General features: G+C 47.2%; 1 protein-coding gene across 1 annotated transcript in view; it reads right to left on the bottom strand.

Annotated features, from left to right (window-relative positions):
* Positions 1-25,893, bottom strand: part of C10H4orf51 (chromosome 10 C4orf51 homolog) — a 34,640-nt gene extending 8,747 nt beyond the window's left edge. The window contains exons 1-2 of the mRNA XM_060393320.1: positions 25,530-25,893; positions 10,820-10,896 (exon numbers count right to left, since the gene is read on the bottom strand). Of these exons, the coding sequence (XP_060249303.1) occupies positions 10,820-10,896; positions 25,530-25,762 (310 nt within the window). The 5' untranslated portion in view covers positions 25,763-25,893. The remainder of the gene's footprint in view (positions 1-10,819; positions 10,897-25,529) is intronic.
* Positions 25,894-26,784: the final 891 nt, after the last annotated feature.

Here is a 26,784-nt window from a genome sequence, read left to right on the forward strand (position 1 = left end):
TTAAAGGCTTCCTGGAAATTTTTCTGAAGACCAGAGCTTTCATAAGGTTTTACAAAGTATCTCAAAACCACCAGGCATCGCCATCTTAGACAGTTGTTAGCCATTGGGATAGACGGCAGATTTCTAAGAACTGAGCATTCGGAACTCTGTGTGTGAGATTACGCTTTATTCCATAATTGGTAATGTTTTGGGGTAGGGTAGTATCATGGTGATACAAAAAGTATTCTGACCTCTGGAAGACACATGCATGTATGCACGTAAAAATAGACTTTCATTTACCCCTGATGGTCCAGCAAAGAACTACACACATGTGCCAGCATATAGACCCTCAGGCAGGTGAGATGATGCAGCGGGCCGAGGAGCTCTCTGACGAGCCTGAGAACCGGCGCTGGCTCCTGAGACCCACGCAGTAGGAGAGGACGAGCTCCCGAAAGTTGCCCTCTGACCTGGACATGCGCACCATCGCACATGCTCCTCCCAGTGAATAAAGTGTAACAAAAATGTATTTTAGAAATTTTGATAAAGCAAAACGTAACCAGTTATATAGTCCTGGAGAGGGTTCCGAAATTGACTGTCACACTGGTCCAACTTTTAGGTTGTAAGTAAAAGATTCATCTATACACCTTAACAACTACAAGAGAGCTATTGCCATATTTTAAAGGAGGCCAGCATCAGGCACAAAAGAATTCAGGAAGGCTATGCATGAACATTCCCAAAACATGTTTGAGCTGTAATTAAAGACAGACCCAAGAGCAATGTTTTTGTCTTCCTTGTCTTCAGCCGTGTGGCTCCAGCCCCTGTTGGGGACAGACCGCGGTCTGCTCAGAGAAGCCACTCAAGTCACCGCCGAGTTCACAAGAGGGTGCAGCTTTACACTCACAGCGAAATCAACCGCAGCCACTCCTGGCCCGTGTTGCGCTTCAACAGGAAAGTGGGCACAGTCACAGATGCCTCTTGTGACCCTCTTAATGGCAGGCTTGGCTGCCAAAGTTCCCTTGTGTCCAGGCTCTTGGGGATTTGGAAACTGTTGCCATACCCTTGAATATTTTCCGGGAAACACATTTAACTATTTGTTAGTCAGCTTCCTAATTTAAACCAGGGAAATCGAAACAGAAAAGAGAGAATTCTCAACACCTGGGAGGGACACTGCTTTTCCTGAGGCAGGAGGCCCACCTGGGGTTCTTCAGGGTCTGCCACAGCTGGCATTATCGTTATGGTGGGGACCTCAATTCTGGCCCAGAGCCTATCACTCTGCCCAGATTTATTTGTGGCTTATGTTATCCTTTCTCTTTCTCTTTCTCTTTGTAGTTTAAAAGAAATATAGGCTTTTCTCACAACTAAGCATTCAAATTAGCCAGAAAACAATTAATTACTAGCATGAGAAAGTCCCTCAGATCTGCCCATTCACACCCCAAGTCAATGGGGAAGCGCTGAGGAGAGTTCCGGTCAGTTCAGTTACCGCCCTGCACACTCTGGGCAGTCACTGCTGTCAGGTTCATAGCGGGATGACACACGGTTGAGCAGTGTAAGGAGACAGGGCTCGCTCTGTGCACCCCAACCCCTTTCCAGACCCCGCAGAACGGCTTGCCTTTGTTAATGATGGCAAGCAAGCAAAGGTGACCCCAGGGGAAGTAACGCAGGCTCCCTCGGAAAGCCCCATTTCTCTCCCCAGAACAGACCTGTAAGGGCTTGTCTTACAAGGGAAGTGCTGTGCTCTGACCCGCGAGACAATGGTGCCCAGAAGATGGCTGGAGAAGGGCAGGCCGGCCCCTGTGGATATACAGTGAGTGAGGAGTGGCCCGTGGGCAGAAAGAGCGTGGTGAAAGTTGGTGGATGGGCTACTGTGTGCAAGCCTGGAGAAGGAGAGTCGGGTCTCCTTGTAGAGCTGGTGGGTGGATTTCCTCCTGTGTTATCTCTGTATAGAGCATGGGGCTGTGAAAGCCTTCCACAGGGAAGAGGGAAGCCTCACAGAGGGAATGTTACCCAGATACCTCTGCTGGGCAAGAGCACACCTCTGTGTGAGGGAGACCCAGTCAGAAAACTTGTGCCCAAAGTGCCCTGACTCATCGGTTGCACCCTTCACCTTGGTGCCCCAAACTTCGGAGCAAAAGCTTTGGAAATGGGCCAATAACAGGTCAAGGGAACACACCCCAGAGCGTAATAAAAACAAAAGTGACAGAGCTTAAAGACCACGAGATACCCGCCTTCGTGGGAAATGAAAGAAAGGTCTCTGCTACATCGCAGGCCCCAGCTGCCCTCACAGAATCAGTGACTGGCTGCTGCCTTTCCCTCTCATGCCAGATCACTTATTCAAACTGTAAAGGCGAATGTTTCTTAGTTATGGTTTGTCTGGGGAACTGGCTGCCTTTCTGTGGCTGTAATAAAACACTACATCACAAGTAACTTAGGGAAGAAAGTTGATTTCGGTTTGTGATTCCAGAGGGAGAGTCTGCGTCCAGGGAGTATTGCATGCGGGCAACAGGACACAGACAGGAAGCAGGAGGTGGACTGACAAACTTCGTCCATCAAGGCCGTTCCTCCTAAAGGTTCAGCAACTAGACAGTGCGACCGACCGCGGGCCAAGTGTTCGGATAGGTAAGCCTATGGGAGAAATTTCTCACCAAACAGCGCGTTTGGCTGCCCAGTCCCCGCATGCTCATGGGCATCTCATTACACAGCATGCGTCTCCTCGGTTTTAAAAGTCCCCAGAGTTAACAATCTCAACACTGTTCAAAACTCCAAAGTGCTTTTGAAACTCAAAGCAATCTATTAACTGTGGCCCCTGGTAAGCAAGAAGCAGTTTACACACTTCCAACATACAATGAGACAGAATATGCACTCCCATTCCAGTAGGGAGAAGTCGGGCCCTAGCAAGGAAAGATTGGGTCAAAGCAAGACCAAAACTCAGCAGGGCAAACACCAAATCCTGCAGCTCCATGCTCCTTATGTGGAACTTCAGTTTCAAAGGGCCTAGATGGCTCTTTCCCTCTAGCTTCTCTGTCTGTAATGCTTTCCTCCTCCTCTGTCTCTCTGTCACTGTCTCTCTGCCTCCCTCTCCCTTTCTCTCTCCCTCTCGTCCGTGTGCATTCAGTGCTCCTTGGCTGATATCCCATAGGTCTGATGACTCAAACATCCTGGGGTCCCCCCACAGACCATGCTTACCTTTGCACCTTCACATTGTATCCTCTCAAGGGAATTCTGACCCTGGCACACATTGCCTCTCCTTAGGGCCTCTCTAAAACTGTGCAGAGAGACTCCACAACCTCTTCAATGTTTCGTTTCTTTGTCTTCCAAACCAATGCCGTGTGGATGGCTGTTAGGCTGCCATCTTGGGATGGTCTCTTTCCCATGTGAACCACAGCAGCGGCAGCTTTTGCAGGCATTTGCTTTCTAGGACCTGTCCCCCGACACACACAGTTTAGAACTTTCTTTAACAAATTGGAACTTTGGCAGGATGTCTTGTCCTGGGGACACCTTTCCTATCGTCCTAAACAAAAGCAGGAGGCTTTTGTTTAAATGCACTAATCTTAACAATCACAGCCTTTTCCTTAGCATTCGACTTTGCTATAACATTAGCTTCTACAGAGCTCTTTCATCTCCAAATCACACATTTTCTTTCCTTTCTGTCTAGTTTTTGCTCTTTTTCATTGTAGATCTGTATGAGAGTGAGCCATGATGTTATACCATCTTGAAGCTTCTCCCACCAAAGAAGCCAGTCTATTACCTCTTAATTTAGCTTCAGGCAAGTTCTTAGAACATGGGCAGAATATGGTTAGTTTATTTGCCAAAATATCACATGAACGGCCTCTATACTGTTAATATAGTTCTTGTTCCCTCAAACTTCATGCGCTGGACCTCCACTGTCCACATTGCTCTCAGTACTGCTGCCTTTCAGGGTACCAACAGATCCTATTGGAACCTGCTTACAGCATTCAGTAAGTTCCAAAGTCTTCCTCATTCCTCAAACAACAACAAATATTGTGAGGTTCTTCACAGCAACAACCGCACCAGTACCAGGTTCTTATTCAAACCATGTGCACAGATTTGGAGTTTGCCCCGCCTAGGCCACTGGAGAACCAACCGAGAGCTGCACAGCGCCACAGCGCCAGGTGCTGATCAGTCACTTCAAGTGTCGCCACTCCAGCGGCTGCCGCGCAGCTTCTAGAGGCTGTCGCTCAAAACACCCAATTCTAAAAGGTTGGCTCTACAAAGTACATCTAACTTTAAAATGAAGTTTATGAATTTCCTTTTAGAAGAAAATCACAAATAAGGATTGGCCTTGTAGAAAGTATGGCCGTGTTGCCTCGTTCAGCTTTATGTGAGGGGTGGTGTTAGTCTTACTGCAATTTGACATGCTTTGTTCGGTTGCTATCCATGGAAGGCCTGCTCTTTTCTGAAGAAAAGCCAAAGAGGAGTAGATAGGCAGAGGGAGGGAGGGACTGAGAGGGAAGAAGGGAGGGGAGGGAAAACTGCATTCAGCATGTAATATATGATGAAAGAAAAATAAAAGAAATTAAAAGGACAAACAGAAGAAGTTAAAAAGAAAAGTATTGTTGGGGAAGACTAAAAAGCCAGCAATGCCCACTGGTTGACAATTATAGAGCATGTTGGTCAATTTTCCTCGTAAGACTAAATGCCTGAGACAACCAACCAGAGGGAGGAAAGATTGATCTGGAGTCACACTTCAGAGTTTTATTCCATGTTGGTCTGTGTACGGCCCATCGTGAGACAGAACACGTGCACCAAGGTGTATGGAGGCGAAAGCTGGCCACCCTGTGCCAGTCAACAAGTGGAAGTAAGAGGAAGCAGGCCAGAGGCTTCCTCACCTTATTCCTTCAAGCCCGCAAACTGATGTGGTGAGGACTAAATGGAGGGTAGGCATTTCTGCCTCATCTAAGCTCCTCTGGAAAAGTCTTCACAAACACACATAGACAGGTTCCTACCTAATCTCCTAGGCATCTGTCAATCCAATCAAACTGACAATCAAGACCAATTACCACAAAGGGCATCTGTTTTCTCTCGAACTCTGTGCAAGGAACTGAACATTCATGAAAAATAAGACAAGTTGTTGGCTGCAGGAAGCTTACATTTTAGAGAGAAAAAAGTAAACAAACAGATATAGAGAAAGCAGAGTTCAGATGATTGTGTTCCTGAAAGAACAGTTGTCACAGTCCTGAGGCAAGAATTGGCTTGGTGTTAATGCACATTTTTAAACGAAGACAATTTAGCTGGAAGAGAGTGAGTAAAAGGAAGAGGAAATATGACTTGACACTGGGGGCATAGCCACACCTGCTCCTGCAGGCTTTGGTAAGGAAGAAGGATTGGCCCAAGTCTGTCAGGAAGCAGAGAAGCAATATCATCTTGTTCATGCATTAGTGTCTTCCCCTGTAGAAAACAGACTGGGTTAGCAAGACATGACTTAGCAGGCATTCTGGTTAGTGCTCATGACTTTCCCGTTCTTCAACGGGGAGAATGTGTCACAGATGAATTAAAATGGGGTTCAAGGAAAGACAGGGAAGATACTACGAATGGGCACACATTGCTGAAATCACACGGCATGGCATATCACTGACTTAATTCTCCGTGTGTAGGTGTTTTGTCTGCACATGTGTGTAAACTTGCATGTCTGGTGCCCAGGGAGGGCAGAATTGGGTTTGGGATCCCTGCAACTGGAGTTGCAGACGGTTGTGAGGCACCATGGAAGTTCTGGGAAGTTCAGGTCATCTAGAAGAGCAGCCTGTGCTCTTCGTACTGAGCCACCTCTCCCATCTGTTATTTGATTCTTGTCAATATCCTCCTAGATATTCTCCTCCTTGTAAAAGACAGTTTACTGTAAGAGCAGTTCTAGGGAGCTGCCCCTGAGATGTGGAACTGAGTTCTATAACGAGGACCTATCACAGGCATGTCTCATCTGCCCCATAACATACATGGTGTGTTCATGTGTGTAAAGCCCTCCTCCTCCAACTCCTGAAGCAGCAAGAATGACAGAGACACTAGATATGCAGAGAGACTCTGGATAACATCCTTCCCCATAGCTGTCTAGGTCACACAGCACAAGCTGCTTGCTGAGACATGACCTAGTATAACCATTATAACAGAGACTAAGTAGGAAGCTGATTGGTCACTTGTTTACTGGGTTTTAGGAAACTTGATTTTTCTTGGCTATTGTTCTATTTGTTGAACCTAAAAGCTACTAAGCATATGACACCATATGTTCTGTCCAGAAATCCAAGTCAGAAAAGCCACAACTGAATCAAATATGTCGGAAAAAATTAATAATAATGTGAAAGGGAAACACCACAATCACAGAATAAAAAGGACTGAAGTCTTTGACAGGACATAATGGAAGAGCTTGAGAACCTTTCTCCTATGATGATGATGAATCACATTTGACAACAGTCCAGCTCGGGGGCTGGCGAGATGACTCAACTGCTAAAAGTGCCTGCTGAGTGAGCACAAACACGAAAGTTTAGCTCCCCATAACCCACACAAAAGGTGGGTGTATTGGGCTTGGGAGACAGCTCAGTTAAGAGCGCTGTCTGCTCCTTCAGAGGACCCAGGTTCAACCCCCAGCACCTGCTGGTTTACAAACATCTGCAACCGAGTCAGTGAGCTCCAGGGACAGTGGGACACGGGGTCGGTCTCAACAAATAAGGGGAAGAGTGACTGAGGGTACCTCACACTTACACACAGAGGTGTACACTCAACTGCATACACACACATATACAGACCGTCTAGACACACCCATCCCCCCACAGGTGTGCACACCATCTAGGCATGCACACGCCCTCCATACATACACACACAAATACACACCACACAGACATACACATACCCCCATACACATGCTTGCATGCACACATACACACCCATACACACACACTCATATACATACACACACACACACACACACACACACACCCATACACACACACACATCCATCCACACACCCATACACTCACACACCCCCATACACACACACACCCATACACACACACACACACCCATACACACACACATCCATCCATACACACACACACACACACACACACACACACACAGAAGCAAATGCACACACACCCATACACACACACACACACACCCATACACACACACATCCATCCACACACACACACACACACACACACACAGAAGCAAATGCACACAAGAAGCAGTTGTTCTGGGCTGGGGATGGAGCTCACGTGGTAGAGTACTTGACTGGAGGGCACAGACCTCGAGGCTGGAGCCCAGCACTGCGTGAAGCTGGCACAATGCTGCAGGCCTATAATCCCAGCACAGGAGGATTTAGCTACATAGTTTGAGGTCAGCTTGGGCGACATAAGACCTTGCAGAAGAGGTGGGAGAGAGATGGGAAGCACAACCACACCTCATGTGCTGGTCAGCAGCAGAGGACCTGCACAACAGCCTTCAGGCCACAGGGCACCACGGGGCTCACCGCTGTCTAAGCAGCCCCGTGAATGGCTGTGCCATGCTGCTCAGGCCGGAGGCGCTCCACCTTACTGCCCTGTAAGCCAGTGGCTCTCCGCCTTCCCAAGGTGCGGTGGTACAGTTCCTCCGCTCCGGTGACCCTCTGCATAAGGTTATTTTCAGTGTTGCTTCATAACCGACTTTGCCACTGTTTCGAATGGTAATGTAAAAGCCTGACATGCAGGATATGTGAGATGTTGCCCTGGTGTGTCGCGTGACCCTCAAAGCGGCCCTGAACCGCAGGCTGAGAACCGTGCTGCGAATGAGCTGACCGCTTCATCTCACCTACGTGAGTTCCGACCTGCCTTTAAGCTGCATAGTGTGCCTCAGCTATTTTGCTCTCTAGAGCAAAAGGAGCAAAGTTTTGCCTGATTTTATCCATGATGGGAATGGCTACCTTTCCTATCATGTGCATCAGTGAGCCACAGAGGAACACTGAACTCCACCTCAAACTTCTCATAAAGCCACGTCTGATTAGGAAAAGAGCAAAACAGCAGAACCACCCAATGAGAACACTGAAGACCTTTGTCTCGTCAGTGAGCAAACGCCCGCAGGCTGCAGAGAGAGCGACTCTCCACCGCCCAGCTCTCCCCATTAGGGCACTACCACTGGAACAGCTCATCAGATGGGAAGAATACCCGAATGTGTTACGGTGTGGTTCAAATGCCGTTTGTGATTACAATAACCAGTCTTATTAACTCTCCAGAGACCCGTCTCTGAGAGATGGCCATTATGTGGAACAATCTCTGTTTCCTCCTCAGAATCAGTCTTGGTGGCAGGATGGTCAGCTGTCCCCTTCTCCAGGGTACAGCTGTTGCCAGGGTGCAGCTGACCAGTCGGAGAAACAGTGTCTAATGTTACAGACTATTTTATCCTATTGTGAACCCCAAAATTGTGAACTGTAAAACCCTGTTTCTTGTTTGGTGTGGTTGAGCCCTATCACACACCTTTAATCTAAGAAATTTCTGTACACTGGATTTAATAAAGCTTACCCTAGGTCAAGAGGCAGAGCGAGAAACCAGCTGACAGGGATTAAAGAGCGAGGGACTTTGAGTTGAGGGGTATTTGACAGCATGGAGAAAGAGAAGAGGTGTTTGCCCCTCTAGAGCTTGAGCTCCAGCTCTCTGGCTCTCTGGCTTCTTGGACTTTGAGGGCTTTGAGCTAGCAAGCCTTTGGCCTTTTCCTTCTGGGCTGTCAGCTGAGCTCGTGAGTCCTTTGGGCTTTTGCCATCAGAATGTGAGCTGAGAAGGAAGGTCAGCTGGGTGCTTTCTCTGCCTCTCTGAGCAGCAGGTTTTCACCCCAGGACCTGGCTCCTGAGTCTCTATTGGTAGAATGGAATGGTTGGGATTTTCGTTTTTTAAAACAACAGTCTGAGCTCTCTGTTCTCACACTAAATGTGAGGAAGCCGTGCCATTCTGGGCTGAAGGGATGGAAGAGTGTGCCCTCCTTACCGCTCGCTCCTCACCTGCAGGTAGAGACAAAGGACTGGAATGCCAAGGGATAATGACGCCCCAAGAGGAACAAAGTCTGTACCCCTGAAACACCGCGTGGACAGCCAGCCCACAGAACAACATTTTGGCCCGCATATGAAGGAAGCTGTTCTTCGATTGTGTGGAAGAGCTGGAGCTGGGGTTTAATGTGTTATTATATAATAATAATGTACAATGTATCATTATAGCATCTGGTGCTAATTTCAAAAGGCTAAAGTAAAGTCGACACTAGCCACCAGTGCTGAGCAGCGGGTGGTGCCCAGCCTCGGCCCTTGGTCTGAGCCCGGCATACCCAGCGCTGCTCAGAATACTAACACTCCGGCAGCGTGTGCCAGGCCCTGCTGGAAGGCACACTCTAGGACTAATATGGAGGAAGGGGAAATACCTTAGCGCAACTGTCACTTTTACAAGCGGTATCTCCCGAGTGGAACACTCGGACTTTCCTGTGAGAGAGAGATTGCCTTTTTAGGCTAATGGAAGTGATACGGGTCACAATTAAGAATCTGCGAGTGGAAAAGAGGCAGGAAGATGGCAGAATGGGATTTTTCTGCCATTACATTCTAGCAAAGCTTGATGTAAAAGCATGGATTGCAACCACAGACGAGAAGGCCTTTGTGGGAGTCCAGACACCCAGAGGGAAATTTCTAGCACATCACAGAAGTAAAAGACTCAACAGCAGACGCATTCACTGATGGTCCAGAAAGCACCATTTCATGCACCCTCTGTCACAGCCAAGACAGTGAGCTCAGAGCCGAGGAAGATCTCAGCCTTGTGTTTCCTTGTGAGGAGGGGAGGGCGAGGGCGATGAGTGAGCCTCTGGCTCCTCCTACCACGCTAGATGCCACCCAGAAGCCTTAGTTCTTCCTGAGTCTACTCAGAATCCGGGGTGATCAGAGCGCTGCATACTGACAGAGGTCAGAGCCAAGAAGCAGAGGCGAGAACTCGAAGCATCCAGAGCCCAGAGCTCAGCAACTAAGCTTGGATCCCGCCTCCTGCTTCAGGAGGTCTCCTGCAGGTCAGCTCAGGAGCTGCTGACCACCTCAGCTGACCCACAGGCATGTCAGCTTTCCTCAGAGCCATCCCTGTGTGTGCCCCACAGATACAAAATGCACAGAGGGAGGAGGTGCCAGGGCTATGCACACATGCTTGCTGTCCACACCAAACACACAGGTACACACCACACACATGCACACAATACACCATACATACACAGACTCACACATACACACACATGCACACCATATATACGTACCCAGTGCACACACACCTAACACAACACATACTTGACACACGCTGACATACACCCTATACACAGACACACACACACACTGTCTTAGTTAGGGTTTTATTGCCGTGAAGAGACACCATGACCACAGCAACTCTTATAAAGGAAAACATTTGATTGGGGCCGGCTTATGGTCCAGAGGTTTAGCCTAGTGTTGCCAGCATGCAGGCAGACGTGGTGCTGAAAACAGAGCTAAGAGCGCTGCATCTTGACCCACAGGCAGCAGAAGGAGACTGTGTGTCACGCTGGGTGTAGCTCGAAGGTAGGCGACCTCAAAGCCCACCCGCACGGTGACGCCACAGCTTCTGATAGTGCCACTCCCTGTGGGCCGAGCGCTCAGACAGAAGAAGCTAAGGGAGCCAGCCCTATTCAGACACCACACGCAAAGACAGACACACACCGGCTGAGGGAAAGCATGGATTCGCGTCATCGCAACGTGAATCCTCATCAAAGCAGCCTGTTGCGTGACTTAGCACACAGTTTGTACTCCTGGCCTACCTCAGCTAAGCAGGGGAGAAGGGTCCGAAGGGCTGAGTGGAGGGGCTGACCACTGACCTTTGCCATCTGCGGCCTTCAGGGGGGCAGCCTGGGAGGAGAGCGTGCTGTCGCCAAAGCTGTTGGGCAATAGTATCCTAAAAGCCGGAGGGAGAAACGAGTTACACACGTGCTGCTCGCCAATCGCAAAGAGCCCACAGATTTAGGCTTCATTCGGTTCGAGGCTCTGTTACGTCTCTTCTCTTCCCATACTCCCACCCTCACCTCATATTCCCATTAAATCAACCCAAGCTGAAATTTTGCACAGTCTTTGGGGATTTGTTTGTGCTCTGATTTGTCATAAAAGGGTAACATTTTCGTCTCTGCATGCAAAGCTCAAACATTAAGTTCATAATTACTTCAGCAGGATTTATGAGTGTTTCTCCAGGGAGCTGCTTTCAAAATAAGATAAGTGCTATGCACGGAATAAGAAAGATTACAGTAATTACATTGGTTTCCAAATAAAAGTCAACGGCAGTGGGGTAGTGCGGGGACTCACAGATGCTGTGTCTATCCTTTGAACCACATCTGTAACTCAGTTTCCCTGAACTCAGGATTCCTTAGAAGGAGAGATGAGGATTCTGCTTAGAATGAACAAATTGATTCCCAGAATGCACAACTAACTCAGGTCCTTTAAAGGAGAGTCTCAAAACCCAGACACCTGGAACTCTGGTGAAGAAGATGTAGAGTGGAGTTGAAATCGACACAGAGGGACCCGAAACGTTCCTACTGTCCCTGCATTCAGATCACAGGCAAGCCGTTCACCCCACAGACAGGGGCTGGGAGCCCAGCCACATCTTTCTTCTACCACATGACAGCAACAGAATCATCTCAGGCCATTCTTCACGTCAGTTTCTGACTCAGCACCCACTGATTTTTCTCTCAGTAGCTTTGGGGTGGACAAACAGACAAGAAGCCAGTGTCCTGGACCTCTGTAGGAATCACCCCTTTGCTTTCCTTTTTATATTATACCACTTTTATATATATATATATATATATATATATATATATATATATATATATATATATATCAGGGCACAGGGGTCTTTTATGAGACTGTTTCTCCAACCAAGGACCGTGCATGGATATAACCTAGAACCCTTGCTCAGATGTAGCCCATGGTAGCTCAGTGTCCAAGTGGGTTCCCTAGTAAGGGGAAGAGAGACTGTCTCTGACATGAATTCAGTGGCTGGCTCTTTGACAACCCCCACCTTCCCCGAGGGAGGAGCAGCCTTGCTAGGCCACAGAGGAGGACATGGCAGCCAGTCCTGATGAGACCTGATAAACTAGGGTCAGATGGAAGGGGAGGAGGACCTCCCTATCAGTGGACTTGGAGAGGTGCAGGGAGGAGATGAGGGAGGTAGGGTGGAAATGGGAGGGAATGAGGGAGAGGGCACAGCTGGGATGCAAAGTACCTGTGATTAATATAAAAAATAAAAATTAAAAAATCACCAAATGTTGTGGTTTGTTTAGTTTTAAAAATATTGTCTAGAGGGATGGAGAAATGACTTAGCTATAGAGCACTGGGTGCTCTTCCAGGGGACTCAGGTTCGATTCCTAGCACCAACATGGCAGCTAAAACCATCTGTAATCTCGGTCCCAGGTGATTCAGTGGCCTCTTCTGACCTCTGCATGTACTAGGTACACAGGTAATACACATATATGTAGTCAAAATACTCATACACATAACAATTTTAATCATGTCATTGGAACTATGGGATACGGATTCCCCCCCTGCAGATCTATAATGAAAAGGAGCAAGCTCAGCAAGGAAAAACACAGGTGCACAGTGTGAGGACAAAGGGTACCAGTAAGTGTAACAGGTCTCAGTCCTGTGCTCAAGGAGGTGAACAGCTTAAAGAAAATCCCGATGCTGAATGGATGAAGGGAGTGCTGCCCACAGCACAGGACCCCCCCAACTTCCCCACTGTGAAAAGGAATTGAAAACAAGCTTAGGCAGTGAAAGAGACCACCACAAACAGAAGGCTGATGCGCTGTGAACGGAACAGTGGGGACATGCCTGCAAGCAGCACCGCTCACAGCTTCAGCCATGAGGCTCTGGCTTTGGAGTCAAGGACAGAAGGAAGGGGCTGTGGAATCTCCCTCTGCATCTATGTCAGCTGCTGAGGCCGGGCGTGGCAGGGGTGTCTCCACACACGGAAGCCCAGAGAGGCCTTTTCTTGAAACTGTCAAGGTGCAACCTGGTTTGCCTTGGAGACTTCAAGATATTGGGGGTGCCAGAGCCATGGGATGCTTGCTGAGAAGAGCTTCGGACAGGGAGTAGAGACAGAGCAAGAGAGAGAAGCGTGCTGCAGTCAACAAAGCTGAAAGGAGTCAGGGATCTGCAGAGAACTTTGACATCAGACATGAAGATACTGGGTTGGAGCTTGCCCAGCTGGTTTTTGGTCTTGTTTTGGTCCAATATTTCCGCATTATGCGTCCCTTCTTCCTTTTTGGAACAGTAATGAATATCTGTGCCATTGTATGTTGGAAGTATGTGATCTGGTTTCCGATTTTGACTTTACAGGGGCCTGCAGTTAAGAATCTCGGAAGAGACTTTGAGCTTTTCTAAACAGTGTTGAGATTGCTACAGATGATGGACACTTGAAGTTAGACTGAATGAAAATTTGCATTGCGATTGGCTTCAAGCCAGGGACCGAAGTGTGGCCGTTTGACTGGGAACAGCCTCCATAGGCTCATAGATTGGAGCGTTTGGTCACCAGGGAGGGGCACTGTTAGAAAATGTGGCCGTGTTGGAGGAACTGTCACTGGAGTACTTCTTTGAGGTTTTCAAAAGCCAAAGGCAGGCCCCATGCCCAGCGGCTCTTCCTCCTGCGGCCTGTGGATGTGAAGGTAGAACTCTCAGCTCCCCCAGCTCCACGTCCGCCTGCATGCCACATGGCGATGACAGAGCAAACCTCTGAAACCGTAGGCAAGCTCCAATTACAGCTTTCCATTTAAGAGTTGCCAAGGTCATGGGGTCTCTTCACAGCAGGAGAACATGGCTAAGACAGAAGGGGAAATTTGGACACCCTCAGGTTTTGGTACCTTCAGGGTCCCTAGAAACAGTCCCTGGGGAGGCTGAGAAGCAGCTATGGAATTTATTCTGTATTTTTCCTGTGTTCAGGTTTTTTTTTTCCTATTATGAACAATACTCTAAGAATATGTTTACACATGTCTCTTGGCATACAAGTGGAAAGGCATTTCAGATGGCGGACGCTTTGGAGTAGAATTGCTGGGTACTCCAGCATCAGTGCTAGCTGAGACCAAGCTGCCTTTTCAAGGATCCACACCAGTGTGCCTTCCTGCAAGATGTGCATGAGAGCTCTCTCCTGTGCACATCTTTACCGATACTCAGCAACGATGCTCTTTTAAGTTATAACATTTCTGGGTTTGGGGAGGAAAGTGAATTATCATTTTAATCTCCATCCTGTGTATAAGATAGTTATGAGTCCTTTGCGGAACTCTGAGTTTAAAACGTCATGCTTTTGAAGCCTGTCTTGTATATGCTAAGTGGTACACTGGTTAGACAGACTATATAATTTTAAAATATCCAAGTTATCTAACTTTTTCCTTGGGGTCTGTGCTTTGTGTCTGTTTAAGAAATTTTTTCCAGGGCTGGTGTCTCAGCAGGTAAAGGTGCTTGCTGGTAAGTAAACTGACAACCTGAATTAGGTTCCTGGAATCTATATAAACATGGAAAGAAAGAATGGACTCCACAAAATTGTCATCTGGTCTCCACACACACACATGCCCCACCTCCTGTGCCATCACGCACGTACACATAAAATAACAAAATATTAAAGATCTCTCTCTAAAACAGCAACCTTCGCCAATCCCCAAGGCCGTCAAGATAGCCTCCACATTGACACCGAGTATTTCACTGTTAGCAGGCCTATAACTCACTAGCTAGAGCTGGGAACACGGCCTTTCTCTGACACCTCTTCTATATGCCACTCACCTGTTACAGGCGTGAATTTGTTTCTGCTCTTTGTTCTGTACTCCCTTGTTAAGGTTTACGTTTATTTAAATCCCGTGTATGCATGTATGAGTGTGGGTTTGTATGTGTGACTGTGGTGCCTGTGGAGGGGGAGACGGCGTGAGTGTGAGATTCTCTGCATGCGGTGCCTGCCGAGGGAGACTGTGGGGTTCTCTGGAGTCACTGTTTCAGGCAGTTCAGACTGGGAACTGGACTCAGGTCCTCTGAAAGAGCAGCACATGCTCTTAAGTGCTGAGCCGTCTCTCTGCCCCTGCTTTCTTCCATTCCATTGACCTGTTGATCGCTCTCTGTGTCGTACTCTGATCTACTGGCTTTATGGCTTTATTTTTATGGCTTTAATATACAAGCTACAGTGAAGCTTGCTATTTGTGAAACAGGGCCCTGTATGTGACTCTGCTAAGAATGTGTTGGCTGTCTCCACAGCACCTTTTCTTCTCAGGCAACCGTTAGAATCACCTTGTCGAGCTCTAAACTGAAGAAGCTAATAGAGTTGCATGATATCTACAAATTCAGGGAAACGACACTGCTTTGCAAGGTTCAGTCCTCCAACCCACGAAAATGGTCTATCTCTTCATCTACTTACAAGCTGTTTTCTCTCAGTGATTTATAGTATTCTGCACAGGAGTGGACAGGAGTGATGAAAGTATGTGGGAGCGATGGGCGTGTCAGGGAGCGATGAGTGTGGTGAGAAGAGTAGAAGTGACAGAAGTGAACGGGGATGGACAGGAGTGAATGGAGCAGACATGAGTGATGGGAGTGCTTGGGCATGATGGGAGTGGATGTCCTCGTCCCCACTTCTTTTTCTTCCTTCCTCCTCCCTTCTTTCCTTCCTTCCTTCCTATATACATAATTGTTTTAGACTTTGCTTTTTAAGAAAGCACACCGTCAGAGTCAAAGTAAGAGCCGACGGTGTGTACATTTCCCGGGTAACTCCTGTGGTGGTTGGTGTGACTCTCTACTTGACGGACTCTAGAATTGCTTGGATGATGAGCCTCTGAGCATGTCTGTGTGTGTGGGGGTATCGTAACTGAAGTGGGCTGACCCACCCACCTGGGTGACACCATGCCTTGGCTGCGATCCTGAACTGGGTGACCGGAGGACGGGGACTGAGCAACAGCATGCATTCACTCCTCTCTGCTTACTGTTCATGAATGCGCTGTGACCAGCGGCCGCCTGACAGTGAGCCGGAGCGGCGCCTCCCTCTCTTCACATGCTTCAGTCAGAGCATTTATTCACAGCACTAAGAAGCGAAGCCGAGGCAGCTGCTCTCTAGCACATTCACAGTTTCCCCAATAACCCAGAATTCCTCACTAGAGCTGCTTATTTGTTAGAACTGACACTGGGAGTTATCCAAAGCCCATAGGGGTGTGAACACAGGTTTGGGCAGCTGTGCAATGTTCACATCCTTCCTAACAGCATCACATGTAATATCTCGCTGTCCTGAAATAGCCTCTGTGCGCCAAATCTTTGTCCACTCCTTTCAACCAAGCTGCTGAATTCACTTATATGTTTACCACCTGTACAGTTTTTTCCTTGTCTCTTCCAAACATTTACTTAGCCATACAGAGTACCCAGACTTTTCAGATTGTTTTCATTTAGTGGTATCATACATTTCTTCATGTCTTTTCATGGCTCGAGAGTTCATTGCTTTTCATTACTGAGTAATATTCTGTTGTATGTGTGTGTCACCGTTTACCCACTGACCTCTGGGAAGACAACTTAGTTCCTTCCAATTTTTAGGTAGTTATAAATAAAACTACCATAAAGAATTTGTATGGTTTTTGTAAGGTTTGTAATTTGTAAGGTTTTTATATGGACATACATTTCCAATTCCTTTGGATTAATACCAAATAGTGCAGTTGCTAAATGCTACAATAAAAAAATATCGTTTGGTTTCCAGTAATTGCCAAATCGTCTTCCAGGCGGTTGTGCTGTTTTGTGTTTTCATGGATGAGAGTTCCGGCTGCCCGTGCTCAGCATCATCATTGGATTTGGGTGATTTTTTTAAATTATTTCTGTCTGTGGGTGATTGTGTGAGTGTGTGGGTGGGTGCTCACGTCTGTGCACACTAGGCCCAGAAGAGGCTCCTATTCCATCATTCTCCACTGTGAGGCAGGCTCTCTCCCTGAACCTGCGGCTGCACTTTCTCAGCTAGGGTAGGTGCCAGCAAGCCTCGGAGATCCTCCTATCTCCACCTGCCCCAGAAACGTGCATATGTACGTACGTACATATATACATACATACATACATACAGTTTGCTAGATGGGATTGGAACACTGGTTCTCATGACGGTACGCCAAGTGCTATTAACTGGGGCCATTTCTCCAGATTTCGGTTGCTCTAAGAGGTATGTGGTGGAATTCCATTATCGTTTTAATTCTGCTTCCTTGATAACAGAGACGTGAACACATTCTTATTTGCCAGGTGTGCATCTTCTTTGATGAGGTATCTGTTAGTCTTACGTGCATTTTTAAACTGAATAGTTTATCGTTATTACACTTTAAGAATTCTTTCTAAATTTTGGATATATCACTTAGAAGACCTACCAGGACAGATCTTTTTCAAACAGTATCTCCCTGTTCATGGCTTGTTTTCTCACTCTCTTGACATTGTATTCTTCAGAGAATGTTAAACTTTTAATGAACTTGAACGCCACAATAACACCAACCGTGCGATAATGGCACACATACCTTGGTAGTAACCGATCGCTCTCCGATTGGACTGAAGACCAACTGAACAAGAGATAGATCATGTCTGGTACTGGAAACCTCGCCAACTTCTCAGGGCTACGCCATGGATCCTAGATGAGAACCTACAGCCAGCACTTTGCTAAACCACTACGGGCAGTGACTGCACTCAATACTGTCCTTATACCCACAGAGAAGGGAAGTCCTCACCCCACATCAGGGAAACATCTTTTTTCAACAGAGAGCATCACAGAAAACTACAGCCAATCAAAGTACAGCGTTGCGGGGCCCAGTCTCAGCGGATACATCCACACTACCACTCCTATACCTCAGGCTTAAGAGGAGGGGCAGAAAGGTTGCAGGGGCTGGGGTAACAGAGCGACAGGGACAGAGCTGTGAGAAGGTGTCCCTCAGGAATATCAGAAGCTACACCTAGAAAATCTCACCAACATGATGTCTGAATATGAGCTGAACAAGAACAATAACAGACATGCTAATCTGAACCAGAGGAGAGAGGTCAGGGGGTTAGGGGTGGGGGAGAAGCCCAGGATGATTCAACCGGACACAAAGAACCACAGGCAACTAAGGAATGCCGAGAGTGGGAGAAATTGCCCTCCACAGGTCAGAGTCCATCAATTCAGTATCCAGTACCAAATGGTCAGCCCTGAAAACGTACATATGTGTTTACAGACACAGTCAAGTGCACATGTATGTATGTATGTATATACCAGGCAGGTTCTACATAGGTATCTAAGGAGTGTGTGTATGTGTGCATAAAACAACGAATAAAAAAGAGGTCTCAAACTTCAAAAGAACAAGGAGGAATGTATGGGAAGTTTCAGAGGGCAGAAAGGGAGAAATGATGTAACTATATTATAATCTCAAAAAAATCAAAAATTTTTAATGAAGTCTAATTTTACCAGTTATTGATTTTGTACCCTCCAAATCTCAAGGCCATCTAGGCTTTAGTCTCCTGAGTGTTTTATAGTTTTGCGTTTTACATTTAGAGCATTATCCATTTGGGGTTAATTTTTCTCTCTGTCTAGATTGCCCTGCTCTACACATGTGTCCATTTGTTCTAAAATTCTTTGAAATGCTGTCTTTGCTTGTTTGCCAAAGATTAACAAGTAACACTTTATGAGCACTTATCTCTGGGCTCTGCTCTGTCCCAAGCATCTGTTTGTCTGGCCTTTCACTAGCACCATGCACTGTACTGTTACAGCAGATCTCACAGACAAATAGCATTAGGTCTCCAACCTAATCCTGTACAGGTTGTTATGTGGCCGTTGACTATCACTGTTTTGTGTCTCCATATAAATGCTGGATTCCGTTTTGGGGGTGCTCACAAAATAACTTGCTGGGACTTTAATTGGGGTTTCACTGAGCTCACATCTTGTGATGGTTAGTTTTGTCAATGTGACGTAGTTTAGAGTCGTCTGGAAGAGAGTCTCACTGAGGGGCTGTCTGAATCGGGTGGGCCCGTCGGCATGGCTGCGTGGCACTGTGTGGTGGCTGTGCCCACTGAAGGCATTACCATTCCCCAGGCTTGGCGATCCTGGACTATGTAGAGAGAAGACGGAGCCCTGCTAAGCAACACGCCTTTCTTCTCCCTCTGCGCTCAACTCTGGCTGTGACTAGCTGCGTCAAATCCTCCTGCCCGGACTTTCCCATAGTGATAGAGAGTAAGTTGGACTCCTGAGCCATGTCTCCTCCCTGTTGCTTTTGTCAGGGCACGTGCTGAGTTGGGAAGAACATTTTGATGCTATTAAGTCTTCTTAACCATGAACAGGGAGTATCCTTAGTTGGTTATGCTATGACTCCTTGCATCAGAATTTTAGTTCGGATCTCACGTTAGGGGGCTGCTAAGGTAAGTGGTAAGCTTTTAACTTCAATGCCAGTCTTCCTGTTCAGATACAGACAAGCAAGAACGGCGGCAACTGCTGCATCCGAAGCCATTTGCATTGGGCTGTGCTCACCAGCTTCTGTTCTCTCTTTCTTCCAGGAGCTTTTCATTGTTTCTGCTGTTGACACTCTGAATTTCCTCCAATTATCATACAATCTGCAAGCAAAGCTTCGTCTGCTCTCTTGTCTTTTGTTTCCTCTCACTGGTAGAGCATCACTTGTTTCAGAAGTTAATTTTAGAACACATTTTATGTCTGCATTATCCATCTATCTATCTATCTATCTATCTATCTATCTATCTATCTATCTATCTATCTATCTGCTTACTTGTTGCTACTTAATCCCGGTCAGCTTTGAACTGCTCTGTAGCCCCGGTAGCCTCGGCCTCCCCAGTGCCAGGATTACACTTGTAAGTCACTCCATCCAGCATTGGAACGTGTTTAGATTACCAAAGCTATTGTAAAAGACCACACAGGGAGGGACCACATACCCACATCCAGCTGTCACCATCACTCATTCCTGCAGTGTATTCCTGGTGTTAACGAGCCAGGACTGACACACGACTGAACAGTATCTCTGCCTGACTCTCATTTCCTGAATTGTCCTTAATTGTCTCTGTTTCAGGGTCCCATGTAGGATGCCTCAGAGCATTCAATAGCCATCATCCCCTTATGTTTGTCATAACAGTGGCAGTTTTAGACTCTTCCTTTTTCATGACCTTGGCATCAGTGAGAGCTGTTGGTTAGTTGATTTGTGAGATGTCCTTGAATTGGACATATTCTCTTCACAATTACAAGAAGGTAATGTGTTTTGGTTTCGAAGAAAATAAAAGTCGACTGTCAGTCTCATACCACATCGTAGCGGTGATACAGATTACAACGTGACTTCTCATTGTTGACGTTAACCTTGGTCAGCTGGTCCAAAATAATGAGATCATGTTTGCCAGGTTTCTTCTTTGTAAAGTTTCTCTTTTAGTTTTCCACATCCACTTGGGGAGAGTAATTATCCACACGGCACACAAAGAAGTGGTGACTCACCCTCATCTCCTCAGAAAGCAGCTACACAATGTATGTGACACTCTTTCTGAATGGGTAATCTGTCCTTTCCCAGGGACATATTTCTTCGATTATTTGTTTATTTGAGTACGGATTTGCAGATGTTTGTTTGGTACTTCGGGTTATGAGCCACCATGTGGCTGCTGGGGATTGAACTCAAGTCATCTGGAAGAGCAGCCAGTGCTCTTAACCTCTGAGCCACCTCTCCAGCCCCTGGTACTTGGGGATATATTGCAGTAGTATTTGTTTTTCCTCAGTATCTTCCAGCTTTCTTCAATGTATTCCATCTGGAAGTTTCACTTGTCCCCACCCTCTCTGTTTCTCTTCTTGGCATTTTAACATTTTTCTGGCACTATAGCGCCATGCCCATTGCATCTACCACCTGGCGGAGCCTGACAATCAGCATTTCTCTAACTGACTCCGATTCCTTTGTGCTGGAGAAAACTTAGCAGGGACCAAAATCAGGGCACCTGATACGCCTGCAATGCTTCAAGGCCTTTTTGTAAAAGGTTTACACTGACATGGATTAAGCGGTCTTCTTTTTTTTCTCCAAAGAACAAGGAAATCTACAGTACCTGTGTATAGACATATGCATCTAACTATTTGTACATGTCATTATCTAATTTTGGTTATTGTGGCAGAGGTCATTTCTAGAGCCTGCTCCTTATCATTTGCTTCCCATTCCAGAAGACAGCTTGGCTCCCAGCACCCACCAGTTCTAGCGTAGATGTAGAGTGGTTTCAGGATTGTTCAAACCCAGTGGGAGACAGCTTTGCCAGTCACAAAACTGTGCCTATGCACAGCTCCTTAATCTTTACAACCCCAACGTCCAAAGTTCCTGAGATGAGCCTTCAGTCGCAGACCCAGTGAGCTCATCTCACACATTCATAATCTATTCAGATCCTTTCTTCAGTTCTTCATTCTGCTCTCAGCTTTCCCAAGCTCCCAAATGTTTTCTTAATTTGCATAAAGTTGACTCTTTATGCTATGAAGTGCTATGGGTTTTGCCAAATAGTTAATGCCCTGTGTTCGCCATTATGGCATTACGCATAACAAGTTCACAGACCTAAAACCTCAGTGTGTTTCATCTGCTTGACTCTGGCCCATTCTCTGGAAACACTGATCTATCCACTGTATGCATTTGCTTTTTGGAAGTTACATGTTTGCAACATACAATATGTAACTTCATACTTCTTCAATTTAGAAATACAGATCTAAGGCTCCTCCATAGCTTTTCACAGCCTGAAACCACATTTTCCCTTAATCCAGAAGAACATTCCATTGTATGGATGTAGCTTAATTTACCTAGTTCTCTACTGGTTCCTTCTTGTGTATGTCAACTATGAAGAAAATTATCAAAAAGCTTCGGTGTTGGTTTTGTGTGGATGTATATCATTTTTAATGCTCCTAAGGAAATAGCTCTTAGGTATTTCTTAATGTGGTTTGGAGATGATAAAATAAGACTGTTTCATTTCCCAAGGCACAGTCACCTGCTTTGCCAAAATGACATATCTTTGTTTCCTTCAAAACGCTAATGGTTCATGTTTCCCTGATGGCTTTTCCCTCACCTGATGATAAGCCCTTTGAAGGACTGTGTGTTTTTAGATCCACTGTATCTAGCTTAAGACCTTAAACATAGTAGGACCTAAATATTTGATTAGTGAGTGAGCACAGCCTAAAACTTCAAAGTGTGTACTTGAGGGGCTGGGGCTGTAGCTCATGCATGAAGTATCTGTTTATTGGAGCAAGGCCCAGGTTTTAACTCCACCATTGCAAAACAACAACAAATTCTAGTGACACTATATGCTTGTATTAGTGGCTCCAAAATGCAATCGTTGCCTCGTTTTAACCTTGGCAGACACCTGGATTGACCCTAACCTTTGTAGAAGTGTTTCTCACCACGAATCTCAGCCCTCCCCTCGCCAACACAGGTAGAGTTTTTATGTACATTATAAAACTTATGAACTAACGCTGCTTCAGAATGAAATGATTGAGGCTTCCCTCAAGTTTCTTCTGGTATGGTAGACTCATTTCATTTTGTTGATGCAATAAAATACTCTGCCCAAAGCAGCTTAAGGGAGGAAAGGGCTTATCCCATCTCACACTTAACTTTCAGTCACAGTCCAACCTTGATTAAGGGAAGTCAAGAAACAGGGACCTGGAGCGTAACTCGGGAGGAATGTCACCAGCTGGCTCGCAGGCTCGCTCACAGGCTCCTGCTCAGCAAGCTTTCTTATGTAGCGCAGGGCCCTGTCTCAGGGCGGTGTTGTCCACAGTAGGCTGAGCATTCCCACAGCAGCAAATGATCAAGACCAGTCCTCACACACCTGCCCACAGTCTGATCTAGGGATTTCCTCAATCGAGACTTTCCTGGTGATGACAGTGAAATGTGGCAAGTTGCCGATTAAGGCTAAGAACACGTGTGTGCGGTTCACGAAGTCATTGCAAATACAGGATAAAGAATGTGAGGGACAGTACTGTGTTCTGTGTAGGTCAGCATTTTCCTGGCTAGTAGGTTTAAAATGAACATTGCCATTTTTATTCTGATGTCCTCGCTGCCCGTAAGCCAGTTCCTGGACCGCGCCGTGCTTCCACACCGTAGAAGCTTTACATGGACCTTATTGCTCCATAAGAAAATGGCTTCCTACAGTGTCACAAAAATTTAACCAAACAGCTTTTGCGTTGGACTTTAGAAGATATTCCTCCTCTGGACTAAAATCAGTAAAGGGAAAGATTAAAAGCAAAAACAGCACAGCACGCAGCCAGCACTCTGCAGTTGGGCTCTGGCTGCCAAAGAGCTGGCGCCGCCCCTTAGAGCTGGTGGGGCAGTGGGTGTGCAAGGGTGTGCTCGCCTAAGGGTCCTGGAACACCCAGATAAGCTCCACAAGCATGCGCCCTTCTGTGGTTTTCATGGGCAGGGCTCCCCGACTGGGATGAGCCACACAATGAGAAACAAAACCACAATTAGTGCATTTTCCCCACAAGTCACATGCCTGCATTTTAAGGTCTATTAAATATATTTAAAAACAACAACTTTGCTGCATGAGCCGTGTGTTTTAAGAGCAGACCTCAGTAATGTGTAAATGTCCTTCCACCTGGCCAAGGGGTTCCCCACAGCCTCGGACTGGTGAAGGAAGCTCTGAAGCTGACTGAGCAGGCCAGGAGCTCGAGTGCTATTCCAACAAGTGTGTGTGTGTGGGGGGGGGGGGGTTGTAGATAATGTGTTTGATTTGCATGACTTGGAAAGACCTGGAAGGTTAAGTAACTACTGTAGCTTTTACAACTTTATTTTTATTTGGAGAGAGAGACAGAGAGAGGCAGAGAGAGAGAGAGAGATGCCCACATGCATGTAGGTGCCTCCTAAGCCCAAAGGTATCATCTCTCCTGGAGCTGGAGCTTCAGGTACTTGTGAGCCATCCAACAGGAGTGCCAGCAACTGAACGATGGTTCTCTGCAAGAGCAGCCAGCGCTGACAGCTAAACCCCCGCTCCAGCCCCATAGCTATTATTTATTGGGGTCATACATGATTTATTCCTACATCAGGAATCAGAACCAATATCCAATGTATTTTCATAGAAGTTTCCAGAATTTGGTTTATTTCCTAAATAGCACCCAAAGGGACAGATTTCATAATTAGCCCTGGAGTTTTCCGGAGTCCTGACTTACAGTTTCCTCTCGTGTGCGCTGAGCCGCCTGCCTGTAGCCTCCTGGGGTGTGGACAGACAGGTGGTTCCCTGAGTCTTTGCCCAGGGACACCCTCTTTCCATTCTCCGCCATGGGGCAGCTTGCTTTCCTAGGATCTTTCCAGAAGGTCTAACTATACCAAACTCTTCCAGGACCTGCTGACAGAACCTCCTTCTCCTGAGCTGTGTGATTACAGCCGTAGAACTGAACTGGAGTTAATTTTTGACTGTGGGCCTATGACAGGGCATGGCTTCCCAGTAGACCCTTGGAAATGTCTTTGGGCCTCGGCTCTTTCGGGTGTCTATAAGCCCTGGTGTGCAGCCATGGAGGGCTTTCTCGCTTTCCACAAGCGAAAGACTACAGAAAACAAAGGGAATTCTCAGAAGAAACCCTGCTGGGGAAAGAACACAAACGCTCTACATTTTAGACCCAAGGACATGGTTCACTTGGTGGATGCTTGCCCAGCCTTGAGGAAGCTCTGGGTTTGAGCTCCAGTAGGACACAGGTAAGCTGGGTGAGAGGGCCCAGCCTGTTTCCTGTACGAATGCTGAGGAAGTAGAAGCCCTGTGCTACAGAACGAGTCTGAGGACACTCGGGATGCAGGAGGCCATGTCTAAAGAGGGGAGGAGGCAGGAGATGCAGGAGGCCATGTCTAAAGAGGGGAGGGGGCAGGAAGATGCAGGAGGCCATGTCTAAAGAGGGGAGGGGGCAGGAAGATGCAGGAGGCCATGTCTAAAGAGGGGAGGGGGCAGGAAGATGCAGGAGGTCATGTCTAAAGAGGGGAGGGGGCAGGAAGATGCAGGAGGCCATGTCTAAAGAGGGGAGGGGGCAGGAAGATGCAGGAGGCCATGTCTAAAGAGGGGAGGGGGCAGGAAGATGCAGGAGGTCATGTCTAAAGAGGGGAGGGGGCAGGAAGATGCAGGAGGCCATGTATAAAGAGGGGAGGGGGCAGGAGATGCAGGAGGCCATGTCTAAAGAGGGGAGGGGAGGGGGCAGGAGGATGGAGCCAGCGACCAGGGTTTGATTCCAGGAACTCACCAGATAGGAGAAAACTGATATCTCTCTCTCTCTCTCTCTCTCTCTCTCTCTCTCTCTCTCTCTCTTTCTCTCTCTCTCTCTCTCTCTCTCTCACACACACACACACACACACACTAAAAGTAGGAATAAACAAGTCCACAAAATAAAAATGTCTACGTCAGTCCAACACTGATACTCCTATCTTCCAGTAATAAGCGGTTAGATACCAGTTGGGTCGGAGCCGTACTCTGAGCAGGTAAGTGACATTTACATAGGGAAGCAGGCAGCTCTGGTCTCCCAGCCCTCCAGCACCCCCCTCTAACAGGGCCTGTCTCTTGAGAGCTATACATCCTGGCATCCTAGCACGCATTACAGGGGAATCTTACTGTTTGCACTCTAGCTGCTTCTGGCCTAATCTCTGGGCCAGCTGCTTGCAGGTGGCCTCGTCCAGTTGTTTTTCCCGGTAGCTGCCTGAGTAGGTTGTCACCGAAGCCGCAGACCACTTCGTCTCATCCTGCCACTGTTCTCGGGCCTTGCGTCTGATTAGGTCGAACTCCTCAGAAGTGAGGGGGCTGAAAGGAAGCAGGACTTCCGGGGCCAAGTAGTAATAGTGTGACATGGCTGTGGGTGGGTGGCTGTGAGTAGCAGCTCCTTAAGCCCCGGGCATGGCAGAGTGGCCCTTCCCCTCTGGTAGCAGGAAGCTATTGACTGGGCCCACCGAGCTTCCGAAGGCTGACAGCTCACAGAGAGAAGCTTAGTCTCTTAGGTACTGTTACCAGGCAACAGGTCATGAAACTCCACAACACAACCTCCCTCCAAGCACACGGACTTTCACTACTTGTAAGTTATAAAACTTTGAGTCATTGATCTAAGAAAAACGCGGCTTCATAATCATGGCAAGAAGACACTAGGCAAAATTACTTTCCTGTTGGTACTGACATAAATAGTGAGGTGCAGCTTAAGGATGTTGGCTTAGGCTGTAGGAGCCCAAAAGAAACAATGGTCCCTGAGGACCTAGGCTCTGAAAGCCTAGAAAATAACATTAGCTGTCTGTGATGCCAACACAGGTAAATCAACAGTTTCTGTGTATCACAGAGCAGTGGTCTTCCCACTTAGCTGGGTGACAGAGAGTCGTTCTGGCCTGTTAAAATAACAAGGAGCCCCACACACAACCCCGGCTTCTGATGTAATCAGCCTGGAAGGTTACTGTTAAAACGCCACCAAGAATCTCAACGTTGTAAAGAATCGCCAGGGCTAAGAATCAAGCAAATGGCTATGTCATGATATCTCTGTGGCCGAGAGACCACAGAATTCAGCCCCTGATTCAGGATTCCTTCCTGCGTAAGTTCTCTGCGTGTGGTTAATGTCTGCGCCACTCTTCTTCAGAGCCACTGCCTCAGTTACGGTTTTTATCGCTGCAGCAAACACTATGGCCAAAAAGCAAGTCGGGGAGGAAAGGGTTTATTTATTTGGCTTAGACTTCCACGTGGCTGTGTGTCACAAAGGAAGGCAGGACAGGAACTGAAGATGAGTGGGAACCTGGAGGCAGGAGCAGATGCAGAGGCCATGGAGGAGGCTGCTTACTGGCTTGCTCAGCCTGCCTTTGTGCAGAACCCAGGCCCAGCAGCGCAGGGTGGCTCC

The sequence above is a fragment of the Meriones unguiculatus genome, chromosome 10 (assembly GCF_030254825.1).
Source record: "Meriones unguiculatus strain TT.TT164.6M chromosome 10, Bangor_MerUng_6.1, whole genome shotgun sequence".
Taxonomy (NCBI): domain Eukaryota; kingdom Metazoa; phylum Chordata; class Mammalia; order Rodentia; family Muridae; genus Meriones; species Meriones unguiculatus.